This window comes from Poecilia reticulata, linkage group LG4, assembly GCF_000633615.1.
Source record: "Poecilia reticulata strain Guanapo linkage group LG4, Guppy_female_1.0+MT, whole genome shotgun sequence".
Taxonomy (NCBI): domain Eukaryota; kingdom Metazoa; phylum Chordata; class Actinopteri; order Cyprinodontiformes; family Poeciliidae; genus Poecilia; species Poecilia reticulata.
The window spans coordinates 19,705,143-19,730,712 of record NC_024334.1 but is presented as its reverse complement, the minus strand read 5'-3'; the positions used below and the strand labels follow the sequence as shown (position 1 = coordinate 19,730,712).

General features: G+C 42.0%; 3 protein-coding genes across 6 annotated transcripts in view; 2 read left to right on the top strand and 1 right to left on the bottom strand.

Annotated features, from left to right (window-relative positions):
• The window catches only part of LOC103463821 (GTP-binding protein REM 2-like), an 8,945-nt gene extending 1,406 nt beyond the window's left edge, over nucleotides 1-7,539 (top strand). For all 3 annotated transcript variants that reach the window (XM_008407428.2, XM_017304556.1, XM_008407427.2), the window contains exons 3-6: nucleotides 902-1,211; nucleotides 1,293-1,366; nucleotides 3,450-3,627; nucleotides 6,860-7,539. In XM_008407428.2, the coding sequence (XP_008405650.1) occupies nucleotides 902-1,211; nucleotides 1,293-1,366; nucleotides 3,450-3,627; nucleotides 6,860-7,152 (855 nt within the window). In that variant the 3' untranslated portion in view covers nucleotides 7,153-7,539. The remainder of the gene's footprint in view (nucleotides 1-901; nucleotides 1,212-1,292; nucleotides 1,367-3,449; nucleotides 3,628-6,859) is intronic.
• A 1,431-nt stretch (nucleotides 7,540-8,970) lies between these two features.
• On the bottom strand, nucleotides 8,971-23,167 carry paics (phosphoribosylaminoimidazole carboxylase, phosphoribosylaminoimidazole succinocarboxamide synthetase). 2 transcript variants are annotated; one of them, XM_008407432.1, is made up of 15 exons: nucleotides 23,080-23,167; nucleotides 18,056-18,553; nucleotides 17,920-17,979; nucleotides 15,974-16,564; nucleotides 15,265-15,342; nucleotides 14,874-15,022; nucleotides 13,070-13,109; nucleotides 12,788-12,985; nucleotides 11,109-11,287; nucleotides 10,851-11,030; nucleotides 10,653-10,766; nucleotides 10,482-10,565; nucleotides 9,582-9,762; nucleotides 9,337-9,495; nucleotides 8,971-9,236 (listed from the first exon to the last, which is right to left on the bottom strand). In XM_008407432.1, the coding sequence occupies exons 2-15, from the start codon at nucleotides 18,537-18,539 to the stop codon at nucleotides 9,070-9,072; spliced, it is 2,664 nt and encodes an 887-aa protein (XP_008405654.1). In that variant the 5' UTR covers nucleotides 18,540-18,553; nucleotides 23,080-23,167; the 3' UTR covers nucleotides 8,971-9,069. The 2 variants fall into 2 exon arrangements, with proteins under 2 accessions (XP_008405654.1, XP_008405653.1); XM_008407431.2 differs by lacking the exon at nucleotides 23,080-23,167 and adding an exon at nucleotides 19,241-20,045.
• On the top strand, nucleotides 13,081-25,524 carry ppat (phosphoribosyl pyrophosphate amidotransferase). The gene is made up of 11 exons (XM_008407430.2): nucleotides 13,081-13,846; nucleotides 20,095-20,161; nucleotides 20,348-20,554; nucleotides 21,474-21,586; nucleotides 21,669-21,814; nucleotides 22,110-22,182; nucleotides 22,254-22,405; nucleotides 22,903-23,030; nucleotides 23,110-23,331; nucleotides 24,722-24,842; nucleotides 24,937-25,524. Exons 1-11 carry the CDS (start codon nucleotides 13,719-13,721, stop codon nucleotides 25,092-25,094), a joined length of 1,515 nt encoding a protein of 504 aa, XP_008405652.1. The 5' UTR covers nucleotides 13,081-13,718; the 3' UTR covers nucleotides 25,095-25,524.
• The last annotated feature ends 46 nt before the right edge of the window (nucleotides 25,525-25,570 follow it).

Genomic DNA, 25,570 nt, shown 5'->3' with positions numbered 1-25,570 from the left:
TTTTTTTACACAATTTGGCAATTTTAGAAAACACAAATTGCAAAATATGTTTTGTTCAAAACCTTTACCTGTGCAGTACATGTTTGTTGCATCCTTAAAACTGATCACAAACGGAAACGATGACGGAGATAAATATTGGTTAATATCGGATCACTTACAGATGTGTTAAAAAAATTATCAACCGATACCGATGTTGATGCAGATGTATCGGTCATAACTACTTAAAATATTTATTGGTTTGGCTGCAGTGTTTAGTTGAAAAACTAATCCTCTTGAAGAATGAGATGCTGTCCCACATCAGCGTGTGACCAAGCTGGTGACCAGCATTAGGGGGAAGTACCAGGATGTACTGATTGTGCATGGGCCATTCACACACTTCAGAGGCTGCTGTTTGTTGAATTAATGTATTGTTAGCTTGTCTTCAAGCTTTAATCATCCGATCCAATAAACGCCGTCAAACAAGAGTCAATAGCAAAATAAAATTTTTGCCATTGGCAGGGAAGATTCGACACGCCTACAATTCTGCTGCTCAAACCACGATTTCCTAACAAACATGGGATGGTGCAAATGGAATTGAGAAAGATTTTAAATTGTTTAAGATTTATTGCCAATTGGCCAGGCACACAATTTTCTTAGCTTTATTCCTTGGTGTATTTTTATTGTTGCTGTTTTGGAACCGGTGCCATGAGGAGGACTCTTGCTCTGGTGACGAAGGAGAAAAGAGACAAAATTCACACGTTTTCAATGTGTGAAAATTGTACTCATGTCTTGACAGTTGTTGGAGATTTCTTCTGTTTGTTTCTTGGTTCCTTTGGTTTCAACATGTCTCTAGATAGACTATGAGAGGAAGAAAGTTTTGGGACTTACTGAAAGTGTGTTACTGTGTGTTTTGTTGGTTCAGTGTGACAGCATGACTCTGCCCAGCACCCCCACGGTCCGCAGAGGAAGCACCCCTCTGCCCATAAAGCACCAGCTCAGACGAGAAGAAGCTGTTCACGATGACATGGACTGGGCCTCGGGAGCTGTCGGGCCTTCCCCCTCGACGCTCGGCTTCGGCACGGCCCTGGACGACACTCCCATTGTCTCCGTGGAGGGCAGGCACGACGGGCCGCTGCGGATCGCCCTGCTGGGTCAGAATGGAGTCGGGAAGTCCTCCCTGGCTCTCGCCTTTGCCGGCGACATGGACCGGGCTGCGTCGGTGGATTCCGACGGTACGTGAGATTAACGGAGACGGTAAGTAAACAGCAGCGTGTGTCGTCCGAGAGCTAACCGACGCTGTCCTCCATCCTTAGGGGAGGGCTACGTGCACACAGTCAGTGTGGATGACGAGGAGAGCACCATCGTTATCTATGACAACTGGAGACAGGTGAGCCAAACAACACTTCAGGGTCCGCTCTGCTCCCAGCTCCCTCATTAGGCTGGCCGAGACCTCTCTGCAGCTGTAACCCATATGAGCTCACCTACTTTTCAAACTTTTCACAGAACTGTATGTTTTCTTCTTCTTTTTTTTTTTTGACCTAATTCCTGGTTTGGTAAGGGAGAAGTTTTTATTTCCCTTCCTTTATTTGAGGTATATACTGCAAAAACACAAAATCTTACCAAGTAATATACCGTCTAGTTTCTACTCCAAATATCTTATTTCTCATTTTGAAATAATATGAGCCTACAAGTAACTTTTGAGCAAGATATAAGAGCTTGTTTTAAATCAATAATTCCTGAAAACTACTAGTTCCATAGGTGGATTATTTCACTTATAACAAGACATATTTCCCAAGTTATAAGTGAAATAATCTACCAATGGACCTAGTACTTTTCAATCATTATTAAGGAATTATCCACTTATCTTGCTGAAAGTTTACTTGCAAGTTAGTTTTATCTTATTTCAAATGTACTAAGATATTCGCACTAGAAGAAACTAGACCAAAATTACCTCTGTGAAGTTTTGTGTTTTTGCAGTGTAGCGAAGGATGAAAATAGACTCCAAATAAGCGGCAAGTAAAATTTTTATTTCAGCTCACCCCCGGGATGCACGCGAAGAAAAAAGGTGCTGTATGGAGGATTGTGCTGTGTAAAATCTGTAGAAAATCTGCTCCTATTCTGTACCTGGAGATCATTGTTTTGTTTTTGTTTTTTTTTAGTGTTTTGTTCTCGTCAGCACTGTGGCAAAAATAATTGCCCAGGCTGGAGAGGCGTCGTGACAAAAAAAAAAAAAAGAGAGAAAAAAAAAAGGGAGAGGACAGTAAATCTGCAGCATGTGCATCTGTTCCAGCGAGGAGCGCTCGCTCTCGGCTTGTTTGCATATCTCTTCCTCTTTTCCCTCGAGTGCGTTTCAGAGGCGTCTGTGTGAATGTTGGCTTGAGCCGCCCACAGCCTGGGAGTGCCAGCTGACTGCGTTAGCGTTTCTGATTTAGACGGATGTGTAAAAAATACCGAAGGCTCACGATTTTGTTGCTGCACTCCGTCTTTTTTTGGGGTGGCGGGTCTTAAATTTGGAGTGGAGACATTGTCCGTGCTTATCATCATCAGTCTGTGCTTAGCAGTGGCGGTCCAGGCCCGTATGGGATTTAACACGGCGGCCCTCTGACTACCATAAATCAACACATCCAACTAATATCTGCTTTGTGCATTTGAAAGCATATCTGTATATCTGCATTTGTAAACCTTACAAATATAACAGCTTTATTAGTAACATGAACCTCCATGTTGTTGTTTTTTTTTACCTCTAGCAGCTGCGGTCCTTAAATACAGAGATTTCTTTCTACAAAGAAAGAAGGAAGAAGGAGCAATGGCAGCATTGACTAAAATAGTTTTCTCAATTGGTTTCAGTGTCATTCAGAAGTTTACATCTACTCATCAATAACGTGAATGTTTCACTAATTTTCAACCTTTAATTATATGGAAAAAGCAATTTGACAAAGCAGTATTTTTAGGCTAGATTGTTAGGTAGGTTGCATTTAAATCGGTTTTCTAAACTATTAGGCAACAATGAAAGTAAGTATGTTAGGAGAAGTCGATTAGAAAAGTAACACGCTTTAACTGTCCAGCATGGTGGTGGTGACATCATGCTGAGGGTCGGTTTCACTGACAGTGTTGCACAAAATTGATAGAATGATGAAGGAGGAGGACCATCTCTATATCTTTTAACTTCACCTCAAATCAGCAGCTCATCCAAGAAGGCGACTGATCACAAAAGCACGATGGATAACCAGAGCATGTGTTTTTCTAAAACCTTTGGAATGCTTTGTTTCTTCACTAAGGTTTGACATAAAATGTCCTGTTTCCCTTTGACGTCCTCGTTCCATAAAAGCAGCATCTCCTGAGGATTCCTCGCAACAACTGGGTGTTTTTATTCCACATCTTGTTGAAGTGCAAAGTGTTTCGGAGTGTAAATGACGGAGTCTCCACCTTTTTTTTTTGTTTTTTTTTTGTCTGTTTTTACCTTCCCACAGGACCTGTCGGCTCTCCAGTGTGAAGTGTGTGTCCTGGTGTTCTCCGTGACCGACAGACGCAGTTTCCACCGCACGGCCCAGCTCCGTCTCCTCCTGAGAGAGACGCAGCCTCAGACTCCCATAATCCTCGTCGGTAACAAGAGCGACCTGGTTCGCTCGCGCGAGGTCACAGCTCAAGGTGCGTTTCCGTTCTCCACCCGCCTCTCCCCGTGGTTTCGCTTGCACCTCTTGCTCTCACCCCAGGTGGCGGGATTTCCTGCTATTGTAATGGCAGTAAACAGTGACGTGAATGTACAACTGCGTGTCTCACCGCGGTGTGGGAGTGTAGAGGGTGCCACAATTACGGTCAGAGCTGGAGAGCGTTCGTAGTGAGTGTGCGGCTGCCTCTTCACATTCATAACACTTTCACAGCATTCAGGCTGTGTGACAGAGTGTGTTATTAGCTCCATTACGCGAAGGTTAAACATCACATCAATTTTGATAAACACCAGTGGCACTAAAGTCAACAACATCCTAATGGCGTAAGTGCAGAGTTTGTTTTTTTTGTTGTTTTTTTTTATCAATCGGGAAATACACTTACATAAATCAAGGATTCCCAAATGTTCCCGCCCCAAACAGCGCAGAACCGCTTAGCAAACCCATACAGTTCTACAAAATATGTAAAGAGACATCGACTATTATAATGTTTTGCTTCCTCACTTTTATTCACTAATCAATGATTATTACATCTGTTTAGCAAAAGGACGGTTCCTTTGAGTCTTTTTCCTGCCCATTTTGCGCTTGCTATGCTAGCTCGAGGAGCAAAGATTTAAAAAAACACGAACGTGGCAAATAACATTTCAGTTAATTATTTTTTGCTTAATTGTTACAATATTGATTGAAAAATTATGATGGAGTGTTATGGCTGTGCTAAAAGCAAAATAAAAAAATAAATCAGTTATAAAGTCATAAAATCACAAGAATAAAGTCATAAATATCAGAATAAAGTTGCATGAGTTTAAACTCGTTATAATACCAGAGAAAGTTGTAGTATTATGAGCATAAAGTTGTAATATTGTGCCTTTATTCTCCTAATATTACAACTTCATTCTCACAATTTCATCTTTATGTTTTTTTAAATGGTATGGATCTAATACTCTGTTTCTAATTAGAAAAGTTCAGCTCAGTCAATTTGTTCGTTTCATCTTTATTTTTTTATTTTTCCTCCAGCCCCCCACTTTAATAACCACCGAGATAAATGATATGTTCTTTAATAATTGTCTTAAATTATTTAAATCTGTGTGCCTTAAAGAAATAAAAACAAAACAAAAAAAAAAAACAAAACAAAATGAAGATTATAAGTGTGGAAAAACCAATTACAGCCTTCTTACTTTATAGGATTTGAGAGGGAAAGTAGCGGCTTGGGGTTCACCAAGTAAGTGCGCCCTGTAAATTGTTTAATTAACCAAGTGTGGTGAGCTCTGCTGCCTATCAGCTTGGAATAGGTTATAAGAGCATTTGCCGACAATTACAAGTTCATTATTCAACAGCGGGAAAGATTATTCACAAGTTGAAAAGATTCAGGGCAGCCCCAGACTCTTTTTCCTCGTCGTCATAATGTGATATTTGTGCGTGGAAGTTTGAGCAGAGAGATTAATCGAACAGAATTTGGAATAAATCTGTAGCAAAAACAAAATGTGAGAAAAGTGACGCGCCGCGAATGCTTTCTGGATGAGCTATATGCGGAAAAAAGAGAAAACTATCAAGGTGTTGCAATGGCTCAGTCAAAGTTCAGATCTCAACTTGACTGATGTTTTTGCAAGTTATTGCAGCTAATGTGGCTCTCTGAGTCACATGTCTTGATAACTGAAATACGGGATACTTTCTTTAGACATTATACAACAGTTGCCAGATTTACACACGTGCAGTCAAAGAACGTCGCGTTTTAAATCAACCACAGCGCACCCTGCCGTGGGAAACGACTGCACTGCTCATTATGTAAAAGCTTCTTAATGTAACGACCGTCTGGGGTCTTTGAGGCAGGTTATATTGATTACTGCTAATGGCGCCAAAATATCTGCTAATGGCAGAAAAATCAGCGCAGCAACATTGTTTCTGTTTATAAAGAAAATGTCCTTCTAGTACGATACAAAACGACTCCAAAATACACTGAAGACGCAAACCTAGGAGTGCTGACCCTCTGGTCCACCCACTCTGCCTCTGTTTGATCCACAGCTGCACACATTCATATGTCTGTTTTCAAATCATGCAGTGGCTGCCTGATGTGTGACGTTTCTACATTATTGCTTTTCTTTATTTTAGCTTTTTGACAAAAACAAAAAAACAAAAACTGATTTCCACAAAATAATGACAAATAATTAAAAATATTTCACATAAAATAAAGGATTGCATTATAATTCACTATCTGTAAGTCAATATGTCTAATAGGCACTGGATAGGTGTTAATATGGCCCAGACCTAAATCTAATTGAGATAATACTTGTAAATTATGTTCACAGATGCTCTCCATCCAAACTGGCTGAGCTAAAGCGATTTTGCTGAAGAAAACAGAAATAAATTTCAGTCAGAGTGAAAAACCTAATAAAGATGCTAATAACTTGCAGAGCAGTGAAATCTGGCTCTGTGAAGCAATAGCTTCATCTTTATATTTGCATCATTTTCATTCCACTACTCAGTGTTGGACCCCCACATAAAATCCTAATAAACACCATGAAGCTTGTGGTTCTAAAGCAAAAAAATATATATGAAAAGTTCAGGTCTTATTAATATTTTTGAAAAACACTGAAAATGTTCTTAAAAAGAAAAACTTTTCGCCCAGAATCTAACTCTTAAGTGTCATCATCAGAGCCGGACCACGGGATACGCAAGTTAAGCAGCTGCTCAGGGCCTCCACACCACTAGGGGGCCCCCCAAGAGCATCCTTTGATTTATTTTTGTGGTGATAGATTCCACAATGTGCACATTTTGCACACCTGTTCAAAATTTTTCAAATGGAAGAAATTCAGTTTGCTAACTTTGCTTACTGCATATTTGGTGTTTGTCTACTTTCAAATTAATATGCCATTACTTAAATACCACTCTTCATTTCAAAATGCAGATTAATCAGAGCATCTTTGCTTGTTTGTTATTCCCCAATCAACAGCAATAACAACCCCTCTATAACGTAAGCTAATTACAAATGACGCTAATCGTAGTAGGCATTTTACATTGTGTAGTGCAGCCTAGAAATTATGAAGTATTTTAAGCTTCGACGTGTCAGTGTTGGTGGCCCCAAATTAAAATCTGCATAGAGCCCCAAAAAGGCTTGGGTTATCACATTAAAACCTCTGAAGTAGATGACGGTAAAGATTCTTTACTCTGACAACACGTGGCACGATTTTTATTGACTTCCTCCCTGTCGTCTCCGTCAGAGGCCATGTCCAGCGCTGCCCTCTACAACTGCCTGTATCTGGAGATCTCCGCCTCCCTGGACCACCGCACGCCGGAGCTCCTCGAGTCCGCTGTGCGACTAGCCAGAGGTCAGCCGCCGTGGCCCCCGGGATCCAGCGCGGAGGACATGTGCGGAGGGGGTCAGCGAGAGAGCATCACCTCGCGTGCTAAACGCTTCCTCACCAACCTGATGCCGCGGTACCCGCGCGAGAGGGAAGTTGGCAAGTTCCTGAGACAGAAGTCCCGTTCGTGCCACGACCTGGGGGCGCTGTGATTTCACGCGGCGAGGAGTTTTAATAGCTTAGCAGAAACAACTCGAAGTGATGTAGTACAGCAGCAGAAAGGAGTGAGGGAGGGAGTGACGCGGCACTTAGTGGACAAAGATGTAGGATGTGAATGACAGATGGGGGAGGAGGGGTGTGCGAATTTACTGGAGAAACAAACGGGAAGGTATCGCAGTATGGTGTGAAGGATCATCCGGCGCACAGGAGATGGGAAGAAAAGCTAGCTATCATGTCAAATGGCGAATTTTTGTACACAAGTTTAAAGAAAAACAAGAAAAAAACACTGGTGTAAATAAGCTGTAGATGTGATACCTAACTGCCACAGCTTTAAAAGCGAAATAAATTGCTTTTTTTTTTGAGCCTTCAAACGGCTGTTTCACGTTGGCCTTGAGTTTTTATTTTTATTTTTCTGTTGTCACCTGGAGCGGATGGGAAGTAATCAAAGTAGAGGAAAGAAACACAGCATAAAGGCATCTCTGCAGATATCCGTAACCGTTTACCCGGTAAGAACTCACGTTGGGCTAATTTCTTTTAACCTGTAATTGCATCCATGATGACGGCGGAGGAGCCACGGAGGGCAGCGAGGACAGACAGGAAATAAAGAGATCCAGAGAGTAACAGCAAGGCAGGAGATGCAAAAGAAAAGCAGATTATTGTATATAGACCGACTGTTGCCATGTTACTGTTGTCTAGGAAACCTGGAGTCAGAAACTTGGACATTATGTCCACTCTAGCTCTCCGAATTTGTCTCTGCTCTTCTGTTAGGGAACAAGGAGGTTGGGTGTTGGTGATTGTGTTGTATTTTCAGAGTTTGAATACTTAAAATAATTTTAAAAAATGAAGATCTTCATTTTTCATCGACTCATCTGTGCACTCTGCCCACAGTACTTCTGTCCTCCCACGGCCACCCACACATGCAAAGATCCTGGATCATTATACTTTTTTTTTTATCAAGAAGAAAAGCTGAGATATCATAGAAGAAGAACAACAAGAAGAAGAAGAAGAAAGGAACAGAAAATGGTGGCACGGTAGTCATGAGTCATTCTCTTGGCTACAAACTACTGGAATGAAATGAAAGGTTAAGATTTTGTACAGGAAAGGATTTAGCCTCAGGCGCCCTCTGGCGGTTCATCTGGAGTCCTGCAGCACAGGAGATAGAGGAATGGCTAAGTGTTTTTCTTCTTTTTTTTTTTTAGCAGCAGTAGTGATACTCAGAGCAAACCAGGTGTCATGCAGATGGTGTTGTGGGAGTTTTAACACGAGCAGTGAGGAGGAAAAATATTTGTCAACCATGTGTTGTTTTTTTTAAAGAGTAATTTATAGAAAGCACAACAACAAATTACACAGCAGATATAAAAAACTGGGAGGTCAACTCCCATTTGTCTGAGTGAAGAGTGTAGAAAATTTGTCTTAAGATTTATTTTTCTTACTATGCAACTACAATGCAGAATTGCCCTTTGAAATCTAAGTGTGCTTTAAGTCATGCAAGTCTTTCATCCAGTTCCCCGTTGCGTTTTTGAGTTAAAAAATGTCTAAACTGGACAGGAAATTTGAAAATATCACTTGATATTGATGTGTTTTTGAAATATTGGACAATTAATACCTGAACACCAATTATAAAGTCCTAAAAAAAAATGCTAACATTTTAAAAAGACTTAAATAAGCAATACTTAACCTGGTGGGGGCACAAGTAAAGCCTGATGGCCCGCCAGGCTTATAATGCACTGGGGGAAAACCCTGGAAACCTTATAATGCTGCATTTTACATTCTGCTGATGAAGTTGATGGATTAAACAGACAAAATAAATGGGCATTTTATTCCTTATTTTAATGGAATGATTCAGGAAGATCTACAGTTAAAGGACAAAGGCATGATATGGATTTAGGGCACAAGTCGGTCTAAGCTACTTAGAGGCTACAAGCCTGTAGTTTTTGGTCAGCAAGCTTCAGAGACACCCATGTGTTGAGGATGGAGGCCCTCAGCTTGCACCACACCAGGTGGTTGCTCAAGCCGATGATCTGGGCCGCAAACTGAGCCGCGGCATCAGGAGAGAGGATCGTGGAGCAGCCCAGGCCTGTGGAGGACACGGAAGACAAGAAAGCTTAGTGGCTGTGACAGATCAACCCGCCTCTTGTTAATGGTACAGCAAACAGGACGCCGAGTGCTCTGCTCACCACTCGGCAAACGGAGGGATGACCAAACGTCTTGTGCTCCCCAGTCTGGAGTGAGAGGGGGGCAGTTGATGACGGGATAAGCGGTGTTTCCAGACATCACCGGCCCCAGGCCGTTACTCCTGCCGGCTACAGCCACGAATATGGTGGGAACCCCATCACCTAGGGGTGAAAAATAAACACATAAGAGTTGAGGGATGGGGCTAAAACACCACTCAGTTAGCCCCCTCATCTTAAGAAATGCATACCTTCATATTCTGCTTTAATACGGAGGGTCTCATCTGGGCCTTTGTGAGCAGACGTGACCCTCAAGATGCAGGGGAGTCCATAGGAGGTGCAGGCCTTCTTGATTTTTTCACAGTGAGCCATATCAGAGGTGGAGCCCATCAGAACAACCACCCGGCCGCTGGCTTGGGGCTCCAGAAGGAGCTACCGATAACACAGGGATCAATACCCACATTGAGCACACTGCAGGAGTTAATGTTGAACACCAACTAGTGCTGCAGAGTACTGTAAATACAAGAACAGCAATCTGCATGCTCATGCTTCTGGTCGTGTTTTTTCATATTTTCCCATCCACTTGAATTTCAGAATGACAGACATTTTCCAAATGGCTGCCGTTTGACTCTTAAAGCAATTATTGCCATAAACTGTTCCCTATTTTTATGACTTGGATGTCAGTGGTTAGCTGTGCCTACCACTGACAATAACCATTACCAATTATAGTGAAAATATAAATGCTCCAGTATAATCAGTTTGAAAAATGTCCACCAGAAAGAAGGAAAAAAAAAAAAAAAAGTAAAAATCAAAAAAATATACATGACTTGTATTGCTCAAAATATATAGGCTACAACTTGACACTAAACACTTTCATCTAGTTGGAAACTTTAGTGTAAAAATCATTTTCCATGATGACAATGGTGGCCATCTTGAAAAATCAAATCATCATCAGTAAATATGATTTGTGGGTCCAATTATGTACGATTTGCCACCAAAATTACTCATCTGCTCAGGGATCATCTTGGAAAATCGCTGCCATCTTGAATTTTTTTCAGTGGCTAGCATGTGAAAGAGTTTGCTAAAATATTCAACTATCTGCTTCACTAAACCCAATCATTCCTCAGGTACTGATATCAAGTAAATCCTACCTGGACCCTTTCAGAAACCCACTCAAAGTTCCTCTTCACCATCTGCATTGCTTCTGGAGTAACTTCTTTCAGGTCTCGATACACCTGGGGGGGGAAAACCCAAAACATTTTAGCCTTTACAGTTCACTGAAGGTGTGTCACCATACAATAAAGACCATTACAATTTCTGACCTGCTTATCTTTCTGCTGGCTCCGATCACCAGCCGGCCAGAGCCTCCACGAGTCGTTGTCGATGACGTCAGCGAGAACAATCTCCCGTGTTTTAACATTCACGCCGAACTCGATCTACAAAGATTTGAATGGGAAAATAAAATAAGTTCTGTTGTTGGGCAAAGTAAATAACCAGCGGGGGGGAGGGGGACTACCTGCCTTCATGTCCACCAGCGTGCAGTTCTGAGTAGCCCAAGCCTTCTCTAGAATCTCAAAGATGGCCACTGTGCTGCGGTTCATGATGTCCACCTCACACTGACCGATGGCGAGCCCCGCCAGGCTGAACTTGGCCGCCAGCACCTGCTCCTCGGACCACTGAGGATCGTTGTTGGCGTCGTCCTAAAGAGAACAACAGTCATTCAGCTCGCGCCCATTTATAGACGGCCGATTTCAATCATCGTGAGCTTTCGCGCTTACTTTGAAGAACATCTCCATCTTCAGTGGGCTGAAGCGGTAACCCTCTTTAACTCCTGGGTTTCTCTTCAAAAAGGACCCAGTCGCCACTCTGCGACACACCCACTCAATGGGAATCATCTCGCAGTGGGCAGCTGTGAACGCCGTCTCCGAATGTTGCTGCACAAAGGCAGTCTTAATGCCTGCAAAACAAGGCGGACGTTAAGAAACGCTCCGGCTCAACGCCAGCCTTGGACTTCAGAAATGTATTCCAGGTTTTTGAAGGAGTTCCAGACATTTTTAATGTCCAAATTCAACACTTTTCAAACTCAGAACTCAGTAGATTCTTGACCATATTTTTCAAATTTAGCACAAGTATGAAAGTACTAAGCAGAAAATAATATTTATGTTTGTATTGCCTTAAAAACACAAAACTTGGATACATCAGTAACTATACGAGCGAACAAATGTATAAAGGGATGGAAGGGCATGACAAATGAACATCTGTACAAATGGTTCGTTCCAAATGGCCATCTCAAATCTATTATTTAGATGGATGGAAGAATGGGCAAAAACAAAGGGACGAGTGGTTTGGTTAGGGCAGATCTAATTTGTCATTCCTGACATATAAAATAACCCAATAAACTTCCAGCCTTTCCCGAGTAGTTAACAAAAGATGATAGCATAAAATGGCTCAATCATCATTACAAGAACTGATTGGCTGATTGTTTAAACAGAGAGAACTTCAAAAAAGCCATCAGCAGTATAAAGACAGGCTCCATCCCTCAATGCAATTCTGCTTAATTAGAACGTGACTGGCCCATTTCTGGTGAATTATGAATAAGAAAGTCACAAGACGGCCCTGACTGCCGCTTGATTTACACACACCAGACTGAAGAGGCACATGGCAGAAAATTAGCCAGTTACTTCTGCATAAAGGCAGAGAAAACGAGCGATTTGGAGATAAATTCATTCGTAGGTGTACCTTGTCTTTACAGATAGCAAATGCCTGATGTTACCTCAGGGCAAACATGTCAAAGCCAGGTGGTCTTCTTTGTCCTTAGTGGTCACCTTACTGATCTCTGGCCTTTCCTATCGGGATCACCCCAGTATTCATGTCAATCGTCAGTACTCAGCTGCTAATAAAACTAAGGTTGTCGCAATAAGCAATAAATCGCTTGAAAAATCAAAACAAATTCAATAATTTCCATTTGCCTGATTTATTGTTTCTTCTGTCCGGTGCATGGGTCTCAATCAGCTCTTTTTTGAATAAAACAGTTTTGTCTACAGAAACTTCATAATTAATGTTATTTATTTATTTTAGGTATATAAAATGTCTTCCAGTTCTATTGCAAAATGTTCATTGTAATTTTAATTTTATTGATTTGAGAATCTGCCTTTGCATTCTTATGCCATCACCATTATATTACTTGAAAATGGTCTCTAAACAACAATATTATTGTGTATTGCAATAAATTATGTGACAATTTATCGTCAAGCTAAATTTGTTATCGTGACAGGTCCTAAAAAGGGTAGTTTTTCTTTGTACTGTCAGAGAGTAGGTGGGAGGAATAACGAGCATATCCCTGAAATATCTTGAGGAATTTGTGTGAAACTTGCTTGAGGGCAAATGTGACACATCCGCACCAGCTCACCCTGCAGCACCAGCACCTTTGGGTTCACAAACGTCACCAAGTCCTCACCAGATTCCTGGAGCAGTTTGAACACGCAGCAAGTCGTCTTGTTGGCGATGGCAGCCTTGCCCTCCATCTGATCTTTCCTCGCTGCATTCCCAGCGGTGATCTGGTCTTTGGACTGCACCAGAACCAGTCCCGGCTGGTCCACCAGCTCGAAAATCTGCTTTGTCTTCCCCTCACTCAGCTTCTGGCCGATGTTCAACTCTGAAATCACGCACATCAGCGAAAAGAGAAATCAAGCTGGTGGCGTCTAATTACTAAAGCGTGAATTGATTTTTCGTGCAGTACCTGTGCTGGAAGCCATCGCGTTGGTCGGACCCAAACTGTCCTAGAGTACAAGCCAAAGAAAGTTGTCAGGAGCAGCAGCAGGGAGGCGTGGAGGCATGCAGCAAAGAGAGGGGAGGAAACAGAGCCCTGTCTTACGTTCACTGACAGCTAATCACAGCCTTCTACAGACTCCCTCAGCCAATCACAGCAGCGTTTAGCGATCACATGGGTTCAGGATGCTCCAACACATAATTTTAAGGAGAAAAACTTTGGAGTGCCACCATTTTTAAGTTCGATAAGACAATCGATCTGTCGAAAACCAGATCAACACGAGACAGCAGGTCTAGTGACCAAGCAGGATAGTACAAACACTTGTGTTTGTGATCAAATCCGGGTTTATTCATTCATGATAAGAGTTAGGACGTCTTGTTTCTTCGGTGAAAACCGTGTCAATCTTTTTTTTTTTTTCCCCCTTATCCTTCATTGAATTAGTGTGTTTCGGCCTCGTGACGGCGAGTTAAAAACGGTGTCAGCTGACCTGTTTTTGTTCGCCACGTTGTGTCACACAAAGCACGTGTTCACTCAACAGTGTACGTGCACGCGCACGCCGCTTCGCTCGGTCCGTTCGAGTTAACGGGGTAACCGGTGGACTCACAGCGCCGGGGCCAGCATGGAGTTTGAGGAGTCCGGTATCGGGGAGGAGTGCGGGGTTTTCGGCTGCGTGGCTGCCGGAGAGTGGCCCACGCAGCTAGAGGTGGCTCAGGTTCTCACTCTGGGACTGGTGGCGTTACAGCACAGGTAAGGTTTGCCTTGAGTAACGAAGGATAACTTATCATCCTTTGGCTAATGGCTCTCTCTTGACTGGCTATTTTTTTTTACTCCAGTGTCAGGTTCAGGAGAAAAAATAAATAAATAAAATAATGCAGGCATGGTTACTTGAACTCAAACCTGTAAACATTTTATACATTTAAAATTTACTATTACATGTGTTAGAGTGGCTGTGTGACGTTTTGAGTCCACTCAATATTTCTAAGTAGAAACTGCGGGTTTAAAGTCTGTAAAACATTTAAAGCTACTACTCAGACTTGTTTCTTTAAAAGCCATCAAAGTCACTTTATATTTAGGTTTTCTGACACAGAAACAGGAAGCCAAAGTGTGCTATGTATTGCCTCAGGATTAAAAAGCTCTGCTTCATAGTAAGTTTGACTTGATGCAGTTGCGGTCCTAGGATGAATTGCGCCCTGGGCAGGCTCCTTTTACAGCCCCCCACCCTCTGCCTCCTCACACACACACTCATCTGATGAGGCCCATTCTATAAGAAAAAGGACCCAACTCTGTAACTAGTGTGCAGTAATCCAGATATTGTGAGTATCAATATGTACAATTTTAAGATAGAGATGGTTAAATGGATTTCCATTAAATGGACATGCAAATAATCCATAGAAAAACCCCTTGAGATGTGCTGTGATAACATTACTTTTCTTTTCCTTTTGCTACAACCTCAACCATCAACACTTCTTTAATTTTACTAAGCTGACATTCATTCATAATTCAACATTGAATGAGACACAATGAATGAGAATCACTGTTGGTTGAAACATCATTTTCACTTAATTAAAAGTTTTAAATCAATGTTAGATTTGTATGTGATTTAAATCAATATCATGACTAATGTCCTTCAAAATTACATTTCATAGTGCAGGTAATGCCAGTAATGGCAAAAATAGGAATTGACACACTTTCTATTTGAATTATCAGCGTGTAATGCTTGAGAATTTCTTTTTTTTTTTTTTTACTTTAGGTGACATTGATTTCTAACGATTACCTGTGTTTTTGGGGGTGGATTAGAGTGGGCCATGGAGCAGACGGATTTGATCTTTATTATGGGAACATGCTCCTGCTCCTCTTTGCACTGTGCCTCCACCTGAGCACGGCCTGCATTCAGTAGTTTCGCTGGTTTCTGGTACGTGGAGTCTGAAAGTAAAAACATAGACATGCTCTGATGTCATTACTGTCCTTCATACATAGTTTGCGTCACAGTCGACCTAATCTGGCATTGTGTGTGTCTTTTATTTGCTTGTTTTTTTTCTTTGTTACTACAATTGTATCCTCATCTCGTTACCAGCCTCTGTGTGGCAAATCACGGGACGGAGCCCTCGCTTATTTCAAGACATCATGGGACATGCTCAGTGATGACAGGAGGAATTTTTAAAAACCTTGATCCACAGCTTTTCTCTTCGTTCCTCTGTTTGCTGGAAAGTTGACGTCTTTTCCCGCCAGAGTCTCAGAGGGGCCTGCAAACACCAGGCAGCAAAAAACAGTGAGGAAGTAAACTCAACAGCTTATTCTGGGTTTTTTTTTAAACATAGTTTTTTTATGCTTTTCAGGATATTGATACTGTGAATGTTTCAATAAGTTGGTGCACAATTTTAAGTCTTGAATATTAGGGATATGTTTGGATTAGTACCTCATGCTAACATTAGCTTTATACTCAAAATTAGCATTTTAGCTAACCTTACGATAATGAAGGTAGTAAGTTGTTAATATTAATAAATGGTGATGATAGAAGTGTTTAAGTTAATATTTTAGCCTTTACACTATTGTTACTCAATTGAATATGTTACTGTAGGTTAATATGCTAGGAAAAGTCATAACATTAACATTTTAGCTCATTTTGATATAAAAGCTAAACTATAAATGACATGTAGTGAATGTAGTAAGTCAGCATGCTAAATTGTCCCTACCGACCCTATTTTAAGGTCAGTGTGTAGAACGCATTACTTTATTAAAGATAAAGATAACAGATAAAGATGATGAGGGTAAAGCGCAGCCTCGTGTTTATGGTTGGTTTAAGTCCCTTTTTCTTGTGTAGCTAAAGAACTAAAGGTCTGTTAATAGTAGTTAGACAAATTACGACCAGCTCACTCTTTGGGGTGTGATGTTGATCCGAATGATGCTCCCTGATTTCTCGCAGCCTCAGATTATCAGTGTCTGTGACTAGGCCAGAACCACTACGACAAGTTTTCTCCTCCACTGCTGCTCCTCTGCTTGACTTTGCTAAGCAAACGTCAACCCGACGGTTTTCCTCACAAATCTGCAAGACTGGGAGTGGGCCCGAATGCGAGGCGTCAGCAGCCCCCCTGCCGCGTAGCGAGCCATTTGGGGTGTGCGTCATGATGGCGTCCACTTCATCATAAAACCTCATGAGACGCTTCCGCTCGGCTTCGTCCGTCTTGCTCCTCTGAAGGGACCGGTAGAGGTACTTGAGGTTTTTGTACTTGGTGTGGCACTGCTTCCAGTCGCGCTCAATGCCTTGCTGCATTAGCCGGTTGGAGATCTGGACAAAGATGTCCCTCTTTCTGGTCGAGCTCTCCAGCTGCTTGCACACGCGTTCGTCGGACCACACCTGGATGAGAGCTTGCACCTCCTGGTCGCTCCAGTTTCGGCCAGTGTCCGACACGTTGACCACGTGGAACTGGTCTGAGCTCGGGGAGTCTGCTTGTGTCAGATGGGCTTCTGTAGTGCAGAAGAATAGAGGTAGTAAACATCTCTTTGATCCAGAGTTCTTGCACATTTCGCTATGTTACAAATTCATTGGGGATTATTGGTCGTTTTTAACCAACTTAAATGTATAAATCAAAAAATGTATGGCATATACAAAGGGATGCTGTGAATATGGAACTGGATAATGAATGAGGCTCCAGTGCTGGATTTAGCACTGCAGCTAACAATTATTCTAGTAATTGATTAAATAAAAAAAATTACCACTTAAGCTTATTTTATACAATAAAAAAAAAGAAAATGCATGGCTGCACAGTGGTGCAGTTGGTAGAGCTGTTGCCTTGAAGCAAGAAGGTTCTGGGTTTGATTCCCGGCMTGGGGTCTTTCTGTATGGAGTTTGCATGTTCTCCCTGTGCATGTGTGGGTTTTCTCCAGGTACTCCAGCTTCCTCCCACAGTCCAAAGACATGACTGTTAGATTAATTGGCCTCCCTAGGTGTGAGTGTGTGAGTGCATGGTTGTTTCTCCTTTCTGTCTCTGTGTTGACCTGCGACAGACTGGCGATCTGTCCAGGAACGTTAGCTGGAGATGAACACCAGCAACTCCCAACTCCACTAGGGACCAGGGTGTACAGAAAATGGATGGATGAATGAAAAATAAGCACCGAAAACTCCTTTTGTTTTTCTTTAAATAGAATAGACATTTATCGCCTAAAATGCAATAATAGCATTCCAATAACAGAATGTTTGGTCATTTGTAGAAAAGGATGCATCAGAACCAAAAAATACTTTAACATCAACACAACAGGACTGATTTGAAGTTATATATATTAAATATGTGTACCTCGTTCCTTGTTAAAACATATTTGCAAACAAAGATACAAATATATACAATTTGTATCTTAAATACAAATTGTATATATTTTGCAGTTTTGGCTTAACATCAGCTTTGACTCCGTTCTTCGCAGAGTCTGAATACTACAGTTAATGATCAATTTACTAAATTAGATGACAATTACTTTAAGAATCAAGTCGTCACAATCTAATTTACTGTTTCATTCTTAGATAGATGATGGAATGTTGTTGGATGGATGAATTGACACCTTATGAATGGATCCACTGCATGGATTAATTAACAGACAAATGATAGACATATAGGTGAATACATTATGGAGAACAATGGATGGGTGAATACACAAATGAGCAAACGGTTGGATTTAGCACACAGATGGATGTTGGATTTTGAACAAAGATGGATGGCTGTTGGGTGAATGGATGGATGAAACTTTTAGGTAATGTGAAGATGAAGGTCAGAAATGTAAACATTTTCCATGTGTTACACAGTGAATTAGATTGAAACATTACATCATACCTGTGCCTCTCCATTGTGCTTCTGTGTCTCCATCAATATCATAATCATCACTGTTGTCGTCTGAAAATTTAATACTGAAAAATTAATTCTCCTGAATTCAATTGTATGGTGTGTGTAATCCATCAGAAACGCCCACCGTCTTCAATCTCAATGATGATCTCGTTGTCTGACGTCGTGATGGATCTCGTGTTGCCCAGTGGCGTCTGTAGCTGGCCCGCCGTCGCGTTTCCGTTGTATAGTCTCTTTTGCATCTCCTCTGTCCCATTCTCCAGTCCCTGGTTGAGCAAGATGGCTTCCACCTCTTCAAAAAACTTCATATACCTGCCAGGGCCCCCGGCGCCGCTGCCCGCAGCGGCATGGGCGCTCTTTGCCGTCTTGTAGTCGTACTTCAGGTTCTTGTATTTGGTCCGACACTGCTTCCAGTTGCGCACCACCCCGAACTTCCTCTGCATCTGGCGGGCCATCTCCTGGAAGATGCACTTGTTGCGCAGTGTGCTCTTCAGGCGCTCGCGGACGCTGCGGTCGGCCCAGACGCACAGCAGCGCCCGCACCTCGTCGTCCGTCCAATGGCGGCCGCCCTCTTCGGTCACATTTGGCGTGAGAGGAAGACTGGGATGCATTCTAGCCTTTATTCCTACAGACACAGACATTTTTATTTAGGGATGAACCAATCCACTTTTTTCACAGCCTATATCTGAGGTTTGGTTTTGGCTAATGCGTACCACTACAGAAAATGAGTGCTGAACTGACTTAAAAAGTTTCTTTGTAAACATAAACATGTACTGAGTTACAAATATATTTGATAATTCTGCACCAGTAACACATTTAAATGCAGCAATAGCCTCACAAGCTTAGTCAAACAAGTAAAAACAGCACAACTTTGAATTTGTTCAGTCAGTTCAATGAGGAGTACAACAGCCTAATGTAAAATAAATAAAAACAATAGGTTGACCACCTTGGTCAAACATGTAAAAATAAACTGCCACAAACTTTCTTTGAAACTGCAACTAATAATTCTAAATATAATGCAAAATAAAAAACCAAGAGTAAAAAGCATAGAATTAGACTGACTAGATCTGCTCTTGTATATCGAGCACATTGTCACCGATTCCCGATCTAGAATTTTCTAAATCAGTGCCTCTCTACTTTTACATTTGTTAAAACTTTTTTTTTTTTTTGAATTGGGGAAATAATTCAGCTTTTAGAGCAAGCAAGCAAAAACAAAAAAATGCAAAAAACAAAACTTGTATATCATACTTGCTCTTTAAGCAAAGCTGAACGTCTTAGGCAGTACTACGGTTTGTGCTAACCCCAGGTTTACCTTCATTCATTGGCACTGAGACTGAGGAAATGTAGATGGCCTCCACCGGCCTTCCATCCAGTCCCGGGGCAAAGCCGGCTGACGTGCCCGCGGCCGCGTCAGCCCTCCTGCTCTGAAGTCCCAGACTCCTGCTCTTAGCCTGACACTCCCTCCAGCCGCGCGCGACGCTGAGCCGCCTCAGCCGTTCTGAAATCAACTCGAACGTGCCCCTGCTCTCTGCGCCGTGCTGAGCTCCAACCTCATCCCACACTGACACGAGAGCCAGCACCTCTGCTTCCCCCCACGGCCTCTCAGGCGAGCCGTGCTCCTCCACCACCACCTCCCCGTCTGCCCCTCTTTGTCTCTCTGTTCCTCTCTCCATGTTTCGAGCTGACCTGGAAACGTTTTCGTTTCCTCGGCCCCCCCTTTCTATCTTTTTTTTTATTTTTTTTTTTGTCTCTGCTGCCCGGTTCCCTAGGCAACCAGGCGGTTAAGCCTGAGAGCAACGCCTACGTGCTGAAAAGCAGCCTCACCACTGGCTTAAGCTGTGTGCAGAGGGGGCGGGATAAAGTGTAATCTGAGAAGCAGCTTGGTGAAATGGACTGAAACTGCAGCAAGACGACTCTCCATGAATACCATGAATGGCAGCTCCACAAATGAGAAGCTCCTTTGTTCTGTGTTTTTGTGTGTGTGTGTGTGTCCCCTCCTCCAGCTCTGGTTCCTCTTTTCTTCTTCATTGCTTAAATCAAACCGGTTTGAACCGCCTCAAGGCGCATTGTCAGAGCTGAGTTTGTTGGAGCATGTCCGGTCCTGTTGGAATCTTTTATCAGCACTCCATCCTAGCAAAATTGACAATTTTGTTTTTATTTCCTCAGAGGTCAGGAAAGTGCTGGGATTGTCACAAGCAATGGAGCCAGTCCGCCTACATACACGAGCCACAAGGTGAACGAGTTGTTTAATTCACACAACGTGGCCTCAGATGGCACACATCACGTTCGTTTTATACGTAAACGCTTCACCTTGAATCACTTTAATGGCCACTCGGGCCTCTCCTGGTTTATTTCGAGGCCCTTTCTCACTCAAATAATAATCTTATTTCAACCAATGATCCTTCTCGGCATTTCTCAGGGCATGGGATTAGTGAGCACCGCTTTCCCACCAGAGGCTCTGCTCCAACTGCGCTACGGGAACCTTGGCATTTGCCACACGCGCTACTCGACGACCGGGTTCTCGGAGCTGCAGAACTGCCAGCCCTTTGTGGTCGACACGCTGCACGGCAGGATCGCCGTGGCGCACAATGGAGAGCTGGTCAACGCCCGTGCCTTAAGGAAAAAGGTGACGACGAGCATTATATGTTATTTGTGATTGGTATTTATGCTTTAGGCATAAACACATTTTTCCCTCTCATTTTTTCACTTATTTACTGATTCTGTTCCAGCTCGATAGTTGTTTGTAGCCACTGTATTCACAGAGACCCCAGTCTGATATGAAGTTGTTAGTTTGACAACAAGCAATTTCCTCTTGGGGATCAATAAAGTTTATTTTATAAAAGCTGAGTCTGAGTTGTTAAAACACTGATTATGTTTTATAGAAAATCAGTGGGCAGTATTATGTAAAATTAACGTTTTTGAGCTTTACATCATGTTATATCGTCAGTCCCTCATCAAAACCATGTCTAAAGTGTTTTCTTTATTTCTTCATGCATGTTTGGGAAATCCTTCAATCTCCCATGGCAACCATTCAGCTGTGCAAAACACCTGGGTGGACCTAACACTGCCTTCAAAGCTCCTGTTTTTTTTTTTTTTTACTTTCTCTGTCACAAAGCAGCCCTGCCCCTTTACTCCCCCACTCAGCTCCTTCAGACTAGTCAGCAGCAATTAGCAAACACCTGGTGGAACTGCACATCTACCGAGCTCATTATGCGAGCTACTTCTGTAGCAAAAACTTTGTTAAAGAATAGAGGAGCAATGTTGTGATGACCTCTTGGAGGCAGAGTTTCAGAAAGAGCAGGAGTTTCTTAAGGAGACAGAGACCCAATTTCACAGCATTAAATAACAAAATCTAATTTCTTTTAAGTCATGTTTTATATATGTAGCATTTTTATAACACCTGAAGGTTACATAATTACTTCAACCAATAGATCTGATTCTATGTGCCTGAAAAACGTATAATACTGCCCCTTTAACGCCTATCAAAGCAGCAGCTTTGAGCACGTTTTGCATCTAATGCCCCTAGTCTTAACTTTGTGATGCAGGTAATGCGCCATGGAGTCGGTCTCTCCACCAGCTCAGACAGCGAGCTCATCACCCAGCTGCTGGCGCTGACGCCCCCCATGGAGGAGCTGGACACACCTGACTGGGTTGCCAGGTGACTACCAAGTCTGGACGCTGCCGAAATGCACCTCCTCGCATTATTTCCTCACCTGACTTTTAGTTTTCTTCTATTGTAGAATTAAAAACCTCATGACGGAAACGCCCACCTCTTACTCGCTGCTGATCATGTTCAAAGATGTCATCTACGCGGTGCGTGACCCGTATGGGAACCGGCCCCTCTCCATAGGAAGGCTTGTTCCCATCTCTAGGCTCCACAGTCCAGGTATTTGAGTAGTTTTTGTTGTTTTGATTTTCACATGTTCAGAATATTGCTCTAATTGAGTTGTGAAACTGGGGGAAGTGAAGGTTTAGTCCAGGCTGGTGGGAAGCCAGATGAAGATCTCTAATAAAGATATTGGATCAGCATTTCATTCATGGCGTCCACATTTTTCCCCTCTGAACTCATTTTCTTACAAACAGGGGACCTCACAAGAGGTTCAGCACCCTGGGATTTGATTTCGTCAGAGGTCAGAAAGCTGCTGGCGGATGATTAACTTGACTCTTTGCTCCCTGGTTAGGTGCAGGAGAAGAGGACACTGAGGGATGGGTTGTGTCATCAGAGTCCTGCAGCTTCCAGTCCATCGGAGCAAAGTAATCTTTGTTGCTTTTAATGTTTCTCCATATGTCTGTATTAGTTTCTAACATTGCCAAGTCCATCTCAGGTATTACAGGGAGGTCTTACCAGGAGAAATAGTTCAGATATCCAGGTTTGGAGTGAAATCTCTAAGCGTCGTTCCTCGCCCTGAAGGAGACCTGCCCGCCTTCTGTATCTTTGAATATGTTTATTTTGCCAGACCAGACTCCATTTTTGAAGGTATGAATATTTCTGTATTAAGCATTTAGTCGCGTATAATTGCGTAAATTGGAAGTACGAAAAATACATTTGCTTAATGAAAACATAAATTTCAAAAAACGAAAAAAAAAAACTCAGTTTTTTTTATTTAACAAAAGGTTTCTGCTCTAAGATAATGTGTTTTTTTCCGATGTATCGATGTTAGTGTATTTTGCAAAATGACAATAGAAACACTTTTTTCCGCATCACACGAGTCATGTGATCAAAACCAGACGTTACTAGTGGCTGAAAAGACGAAGACGATGACAGGAAGTTGTAGGAAGATGATGACGTATGTTTTTTTTAAAGACTTGTAGCGTGAACAAACTTATTCACGTGATTTTAATTGCGTTTCCATGGAAACGCCGCAATTGCGAAATTGAGTTTTGTCGACATCAGCGGAATATCGAAAACCTTTCGCGCACATTTGTAATGGAAGCGCAGGCGCTGTGTAGTGACCGGATATTACCGCACCGCAGGGCAGATGGTGTACACCGTGAGGCAGCGCTGCGGCCGCCAGTTAGCCATCGAAGCTCCGACGGACGTAGACCTGGTCAGCACGGTGCCGGAGTCCGCCACCCCTGCTGCTCTGGGCTACGCTCAGCAGGTCAGTCCGCCACTCATCTGCTCAAAGATGGAAAAACGTCAACACTCACAATAATATCTCGCTGTCGTCTTTCTCCCAGTCCGGCCTCCCGTACACGGAGGTTCTGTGCAAGAACCGCTACGTGGGAAGAACGTTCATTCAGCCAAATACCCGCCTGAGGCAGCTGGGAGTGGCCAAGAAGTTTGGGGTGCTGACCGACAACTTCGCAGGGAAACGAGTGGTGCTTATTGATGACTCCATCGTCAGGGGCAACACCATCTCCCCCATCATTAAACTGCTGCGGGAAGCTGGGGCGACAGAGGTTGGTTTCCTGTAGTTGGAGCAACTGCTGGGGGGTGATGCAGATTAGTTTATAGTGTCTGTTTAGTTTTTATTCTATTTATTTACTTTGTTCTGCCATTTGCAGCTAAGAGGAGATGTATGCAGTGAAGTGTTACCAGCTTGTCTCTGTTATTGTAGTGTTTCTATTTGTATTACTGAAGCTCTTTTTAGGACTTTTTAATATCTAAGGAAATTATAATAAAATAAGTTAAAGATAAGGGTGGATAATTTTTATCCACATTTTTGTTTTTTAGCTTGGTATGATTGCAGTGCTTTTACACTTGTGCTGTAAACAATTTTAAGCTAAATAAACTTGGCTAAATACAGACTTTTGCCTGACAAAGGAAGCTGATATCTTGATAATCATTGAGAATAATTTTATTTAATTCCCTGAAGAAACTACAATAAGCCATTTTTTCCAGAAATCATGAGAATTGATTACATGTCTTATGAGAGGACTGTTTACTTCCTTACATATGTTTTTTGAAAAATTATTTAAATCTTCTAAATAACCAAAAAAAATTTATTTTTTTGGTTAAGTTCAAATTTAAGCCTCAGCTGAAGTAAAGATCTAGTTAAAGAGAAAAATAATCGAAGACATTTTAAATGTCTAAATCTGAACTCATTGAATTTGTGTGAAGACCGTTTCTCTACTGCCATCGATGGCTATGCTAACTAGCCTAGCATTCACAACAGGATCTGCTGATGGGAAAGGCTGTAGCAGGAGATTGTGATTGATAGCGCTGAGACCCGCCTTCAGGCTCTGATTGGCTGTTTGTAGTTGGCAGTGAGAAAAAGCAGAGCTAATTTATTTTTCACTTTCTCACATATTGTAACGACATACTGCCAGTTTAAAAAAATATGTAAGATATTTTTTATAAAAGTTACATACTGCAGCTTTCATTAACTTGCAAGCATTTATCTGTTAGGGAAAAAATGAGAAAACTCTCGTGTTACAATGCTGGGTGGATTGTGGTTTCTTTCTACAGCACATTTGATAGACTAAACATGCCAACCTTTTTTAATCCCCACATATAGAATAATTAAAAAGTTAGAAATTTTTATTTATTAACATGAACAAATGCAGTTCAGACAGAAGATATTTGTTCCATTCCACTAAAATCACACATAAATTGATCTCTATTTAAAAAAAGGGCCTTTTATTAATTTTTTTAACCGTAGTCAATCTCTGAGACATGACGTCTTATTCTATAAACGGCAATACACAAAAATCTCATGTTTTATAACTAAAGTATGGAGTGAAAAAAAATGAGATAAAAATAGCACTCATTACTTTTACGTTAACTTCAGTGTTTAATGATTGATATAAACAAAACTGTGATGGTGATTGAAGACTCTTGGCTGTGCAGGTTCACATCAGGGTGGCGTCTCCACCCATCAGGTTCCCCTGCTACATGGGCATCAACATCCCAACCAAAGAGGAGCTCATCGCCAACATGCCAGAGTTTAAGGACATCGCTGGTTATATTGGTAAGACTTAAACATACGGTATGTTGGGTTTTTTTAAACGATACATGAACGTGTTTAAATGTTCGTCTCTGCTTGTGCTCGCTCTGCTGCGCAGGCGCCGACAGCGTCGAGTATCTGACCGTGGAGGGACTCGTCTCTGCTGTCCAGGAGGGAATCTCCTCCTTCCAGAAGGAGAACGTCAGCTCCTACAAGGAAGTCGGCCACTGCACCGCCTGTCTAACTGGGAAATATCCAATAGAACTGGAGTGGTAACTGGGACAGCAGCAGCATAGTGGAGGGACTCAGTCCTGCCATCGGAAGTAAAGAAACTGTTCCACAACTACGGCACAGGCATTTCTTTAAACTGAAAATTGTCGCCTTCCTAAAATAATGTTTTAATTCATTTTTTGCCAAGTGATTTGTCTAAATCGTCTTTTGGTTAAAAAAAAAGACTCACCACTGTTTTAGGAAGGTGACAAAATACTGCTTTTGGTTGAGCTTTACACTACTTTTCCTAAATCACTGGATGTGTGATTAATTTTCTAAGCACACTAATAACTATGTACATTTGTTTCCTTTGTATGTTTAAACATCAAATGAGTTTAGAAAAAAAACTTTGTATTCCAAGCATTTTCCTATCGTAGCATTAAATTGTGTCAGAAACACAACTGGAGACCAAAAACAATTAAACTCTCTTACTCAACGTCTTTAAATTGAATTTATTCTTTTTGCCAACTTGATACTTTTTG

What these genes read in the sequence shown, in the direction of transcription:
- paics (XM_008407431.2), bottom strand. Translation starts at nt 19,601, where the DNA reads ATGGAGAGAGGAACAGAGAGACAAAGAGGGGCAGACGGGGAGGTGGTG. An exon ending in TCAACATCACACCCCAAAGA is followed by an intron (nt 15,343 to 15,973) that starts GTGAGCTGGTCG and finishes TGGTGTTTGCAG; the next exon opens with GCCCCTCTGAGACTCTGGCG. An exon ending in TATTAAAGCAGAATATGAAG is followed by an intron (nt 9,496 to 9,581) that starts GTATGCATTTCT and finishes TTTCACCCCTAG; the next exon opens with GTGATGGGGTTCCCACCATA.
- ppat (XM_008407430.2), top strand. Translation starts at nt 13,719, where the DNA reads ATGGAGTTTGAGGAGTCCGGTATCGGGGAGGAGTGCGGGGTTTTCGGC. An exon ending in ACACCTGACTGGGTTGCCAG is followed by an intron (nt 21,587 to 21,668) that starts GTGACTACCAAG and finishes CTTCTATTGTAG; the next exon opens with AATTAAAAACCTCATGACGG. An exon ending in GGGAAGCTGGGGCGACAGAG is followed by an intron (nt 23,332 to 24,721) that starts GTTGGTTTCCTG and finishes TTGGCTGTGCAG; the next exon opens with GTTCACATCAGGGTGGCGTC.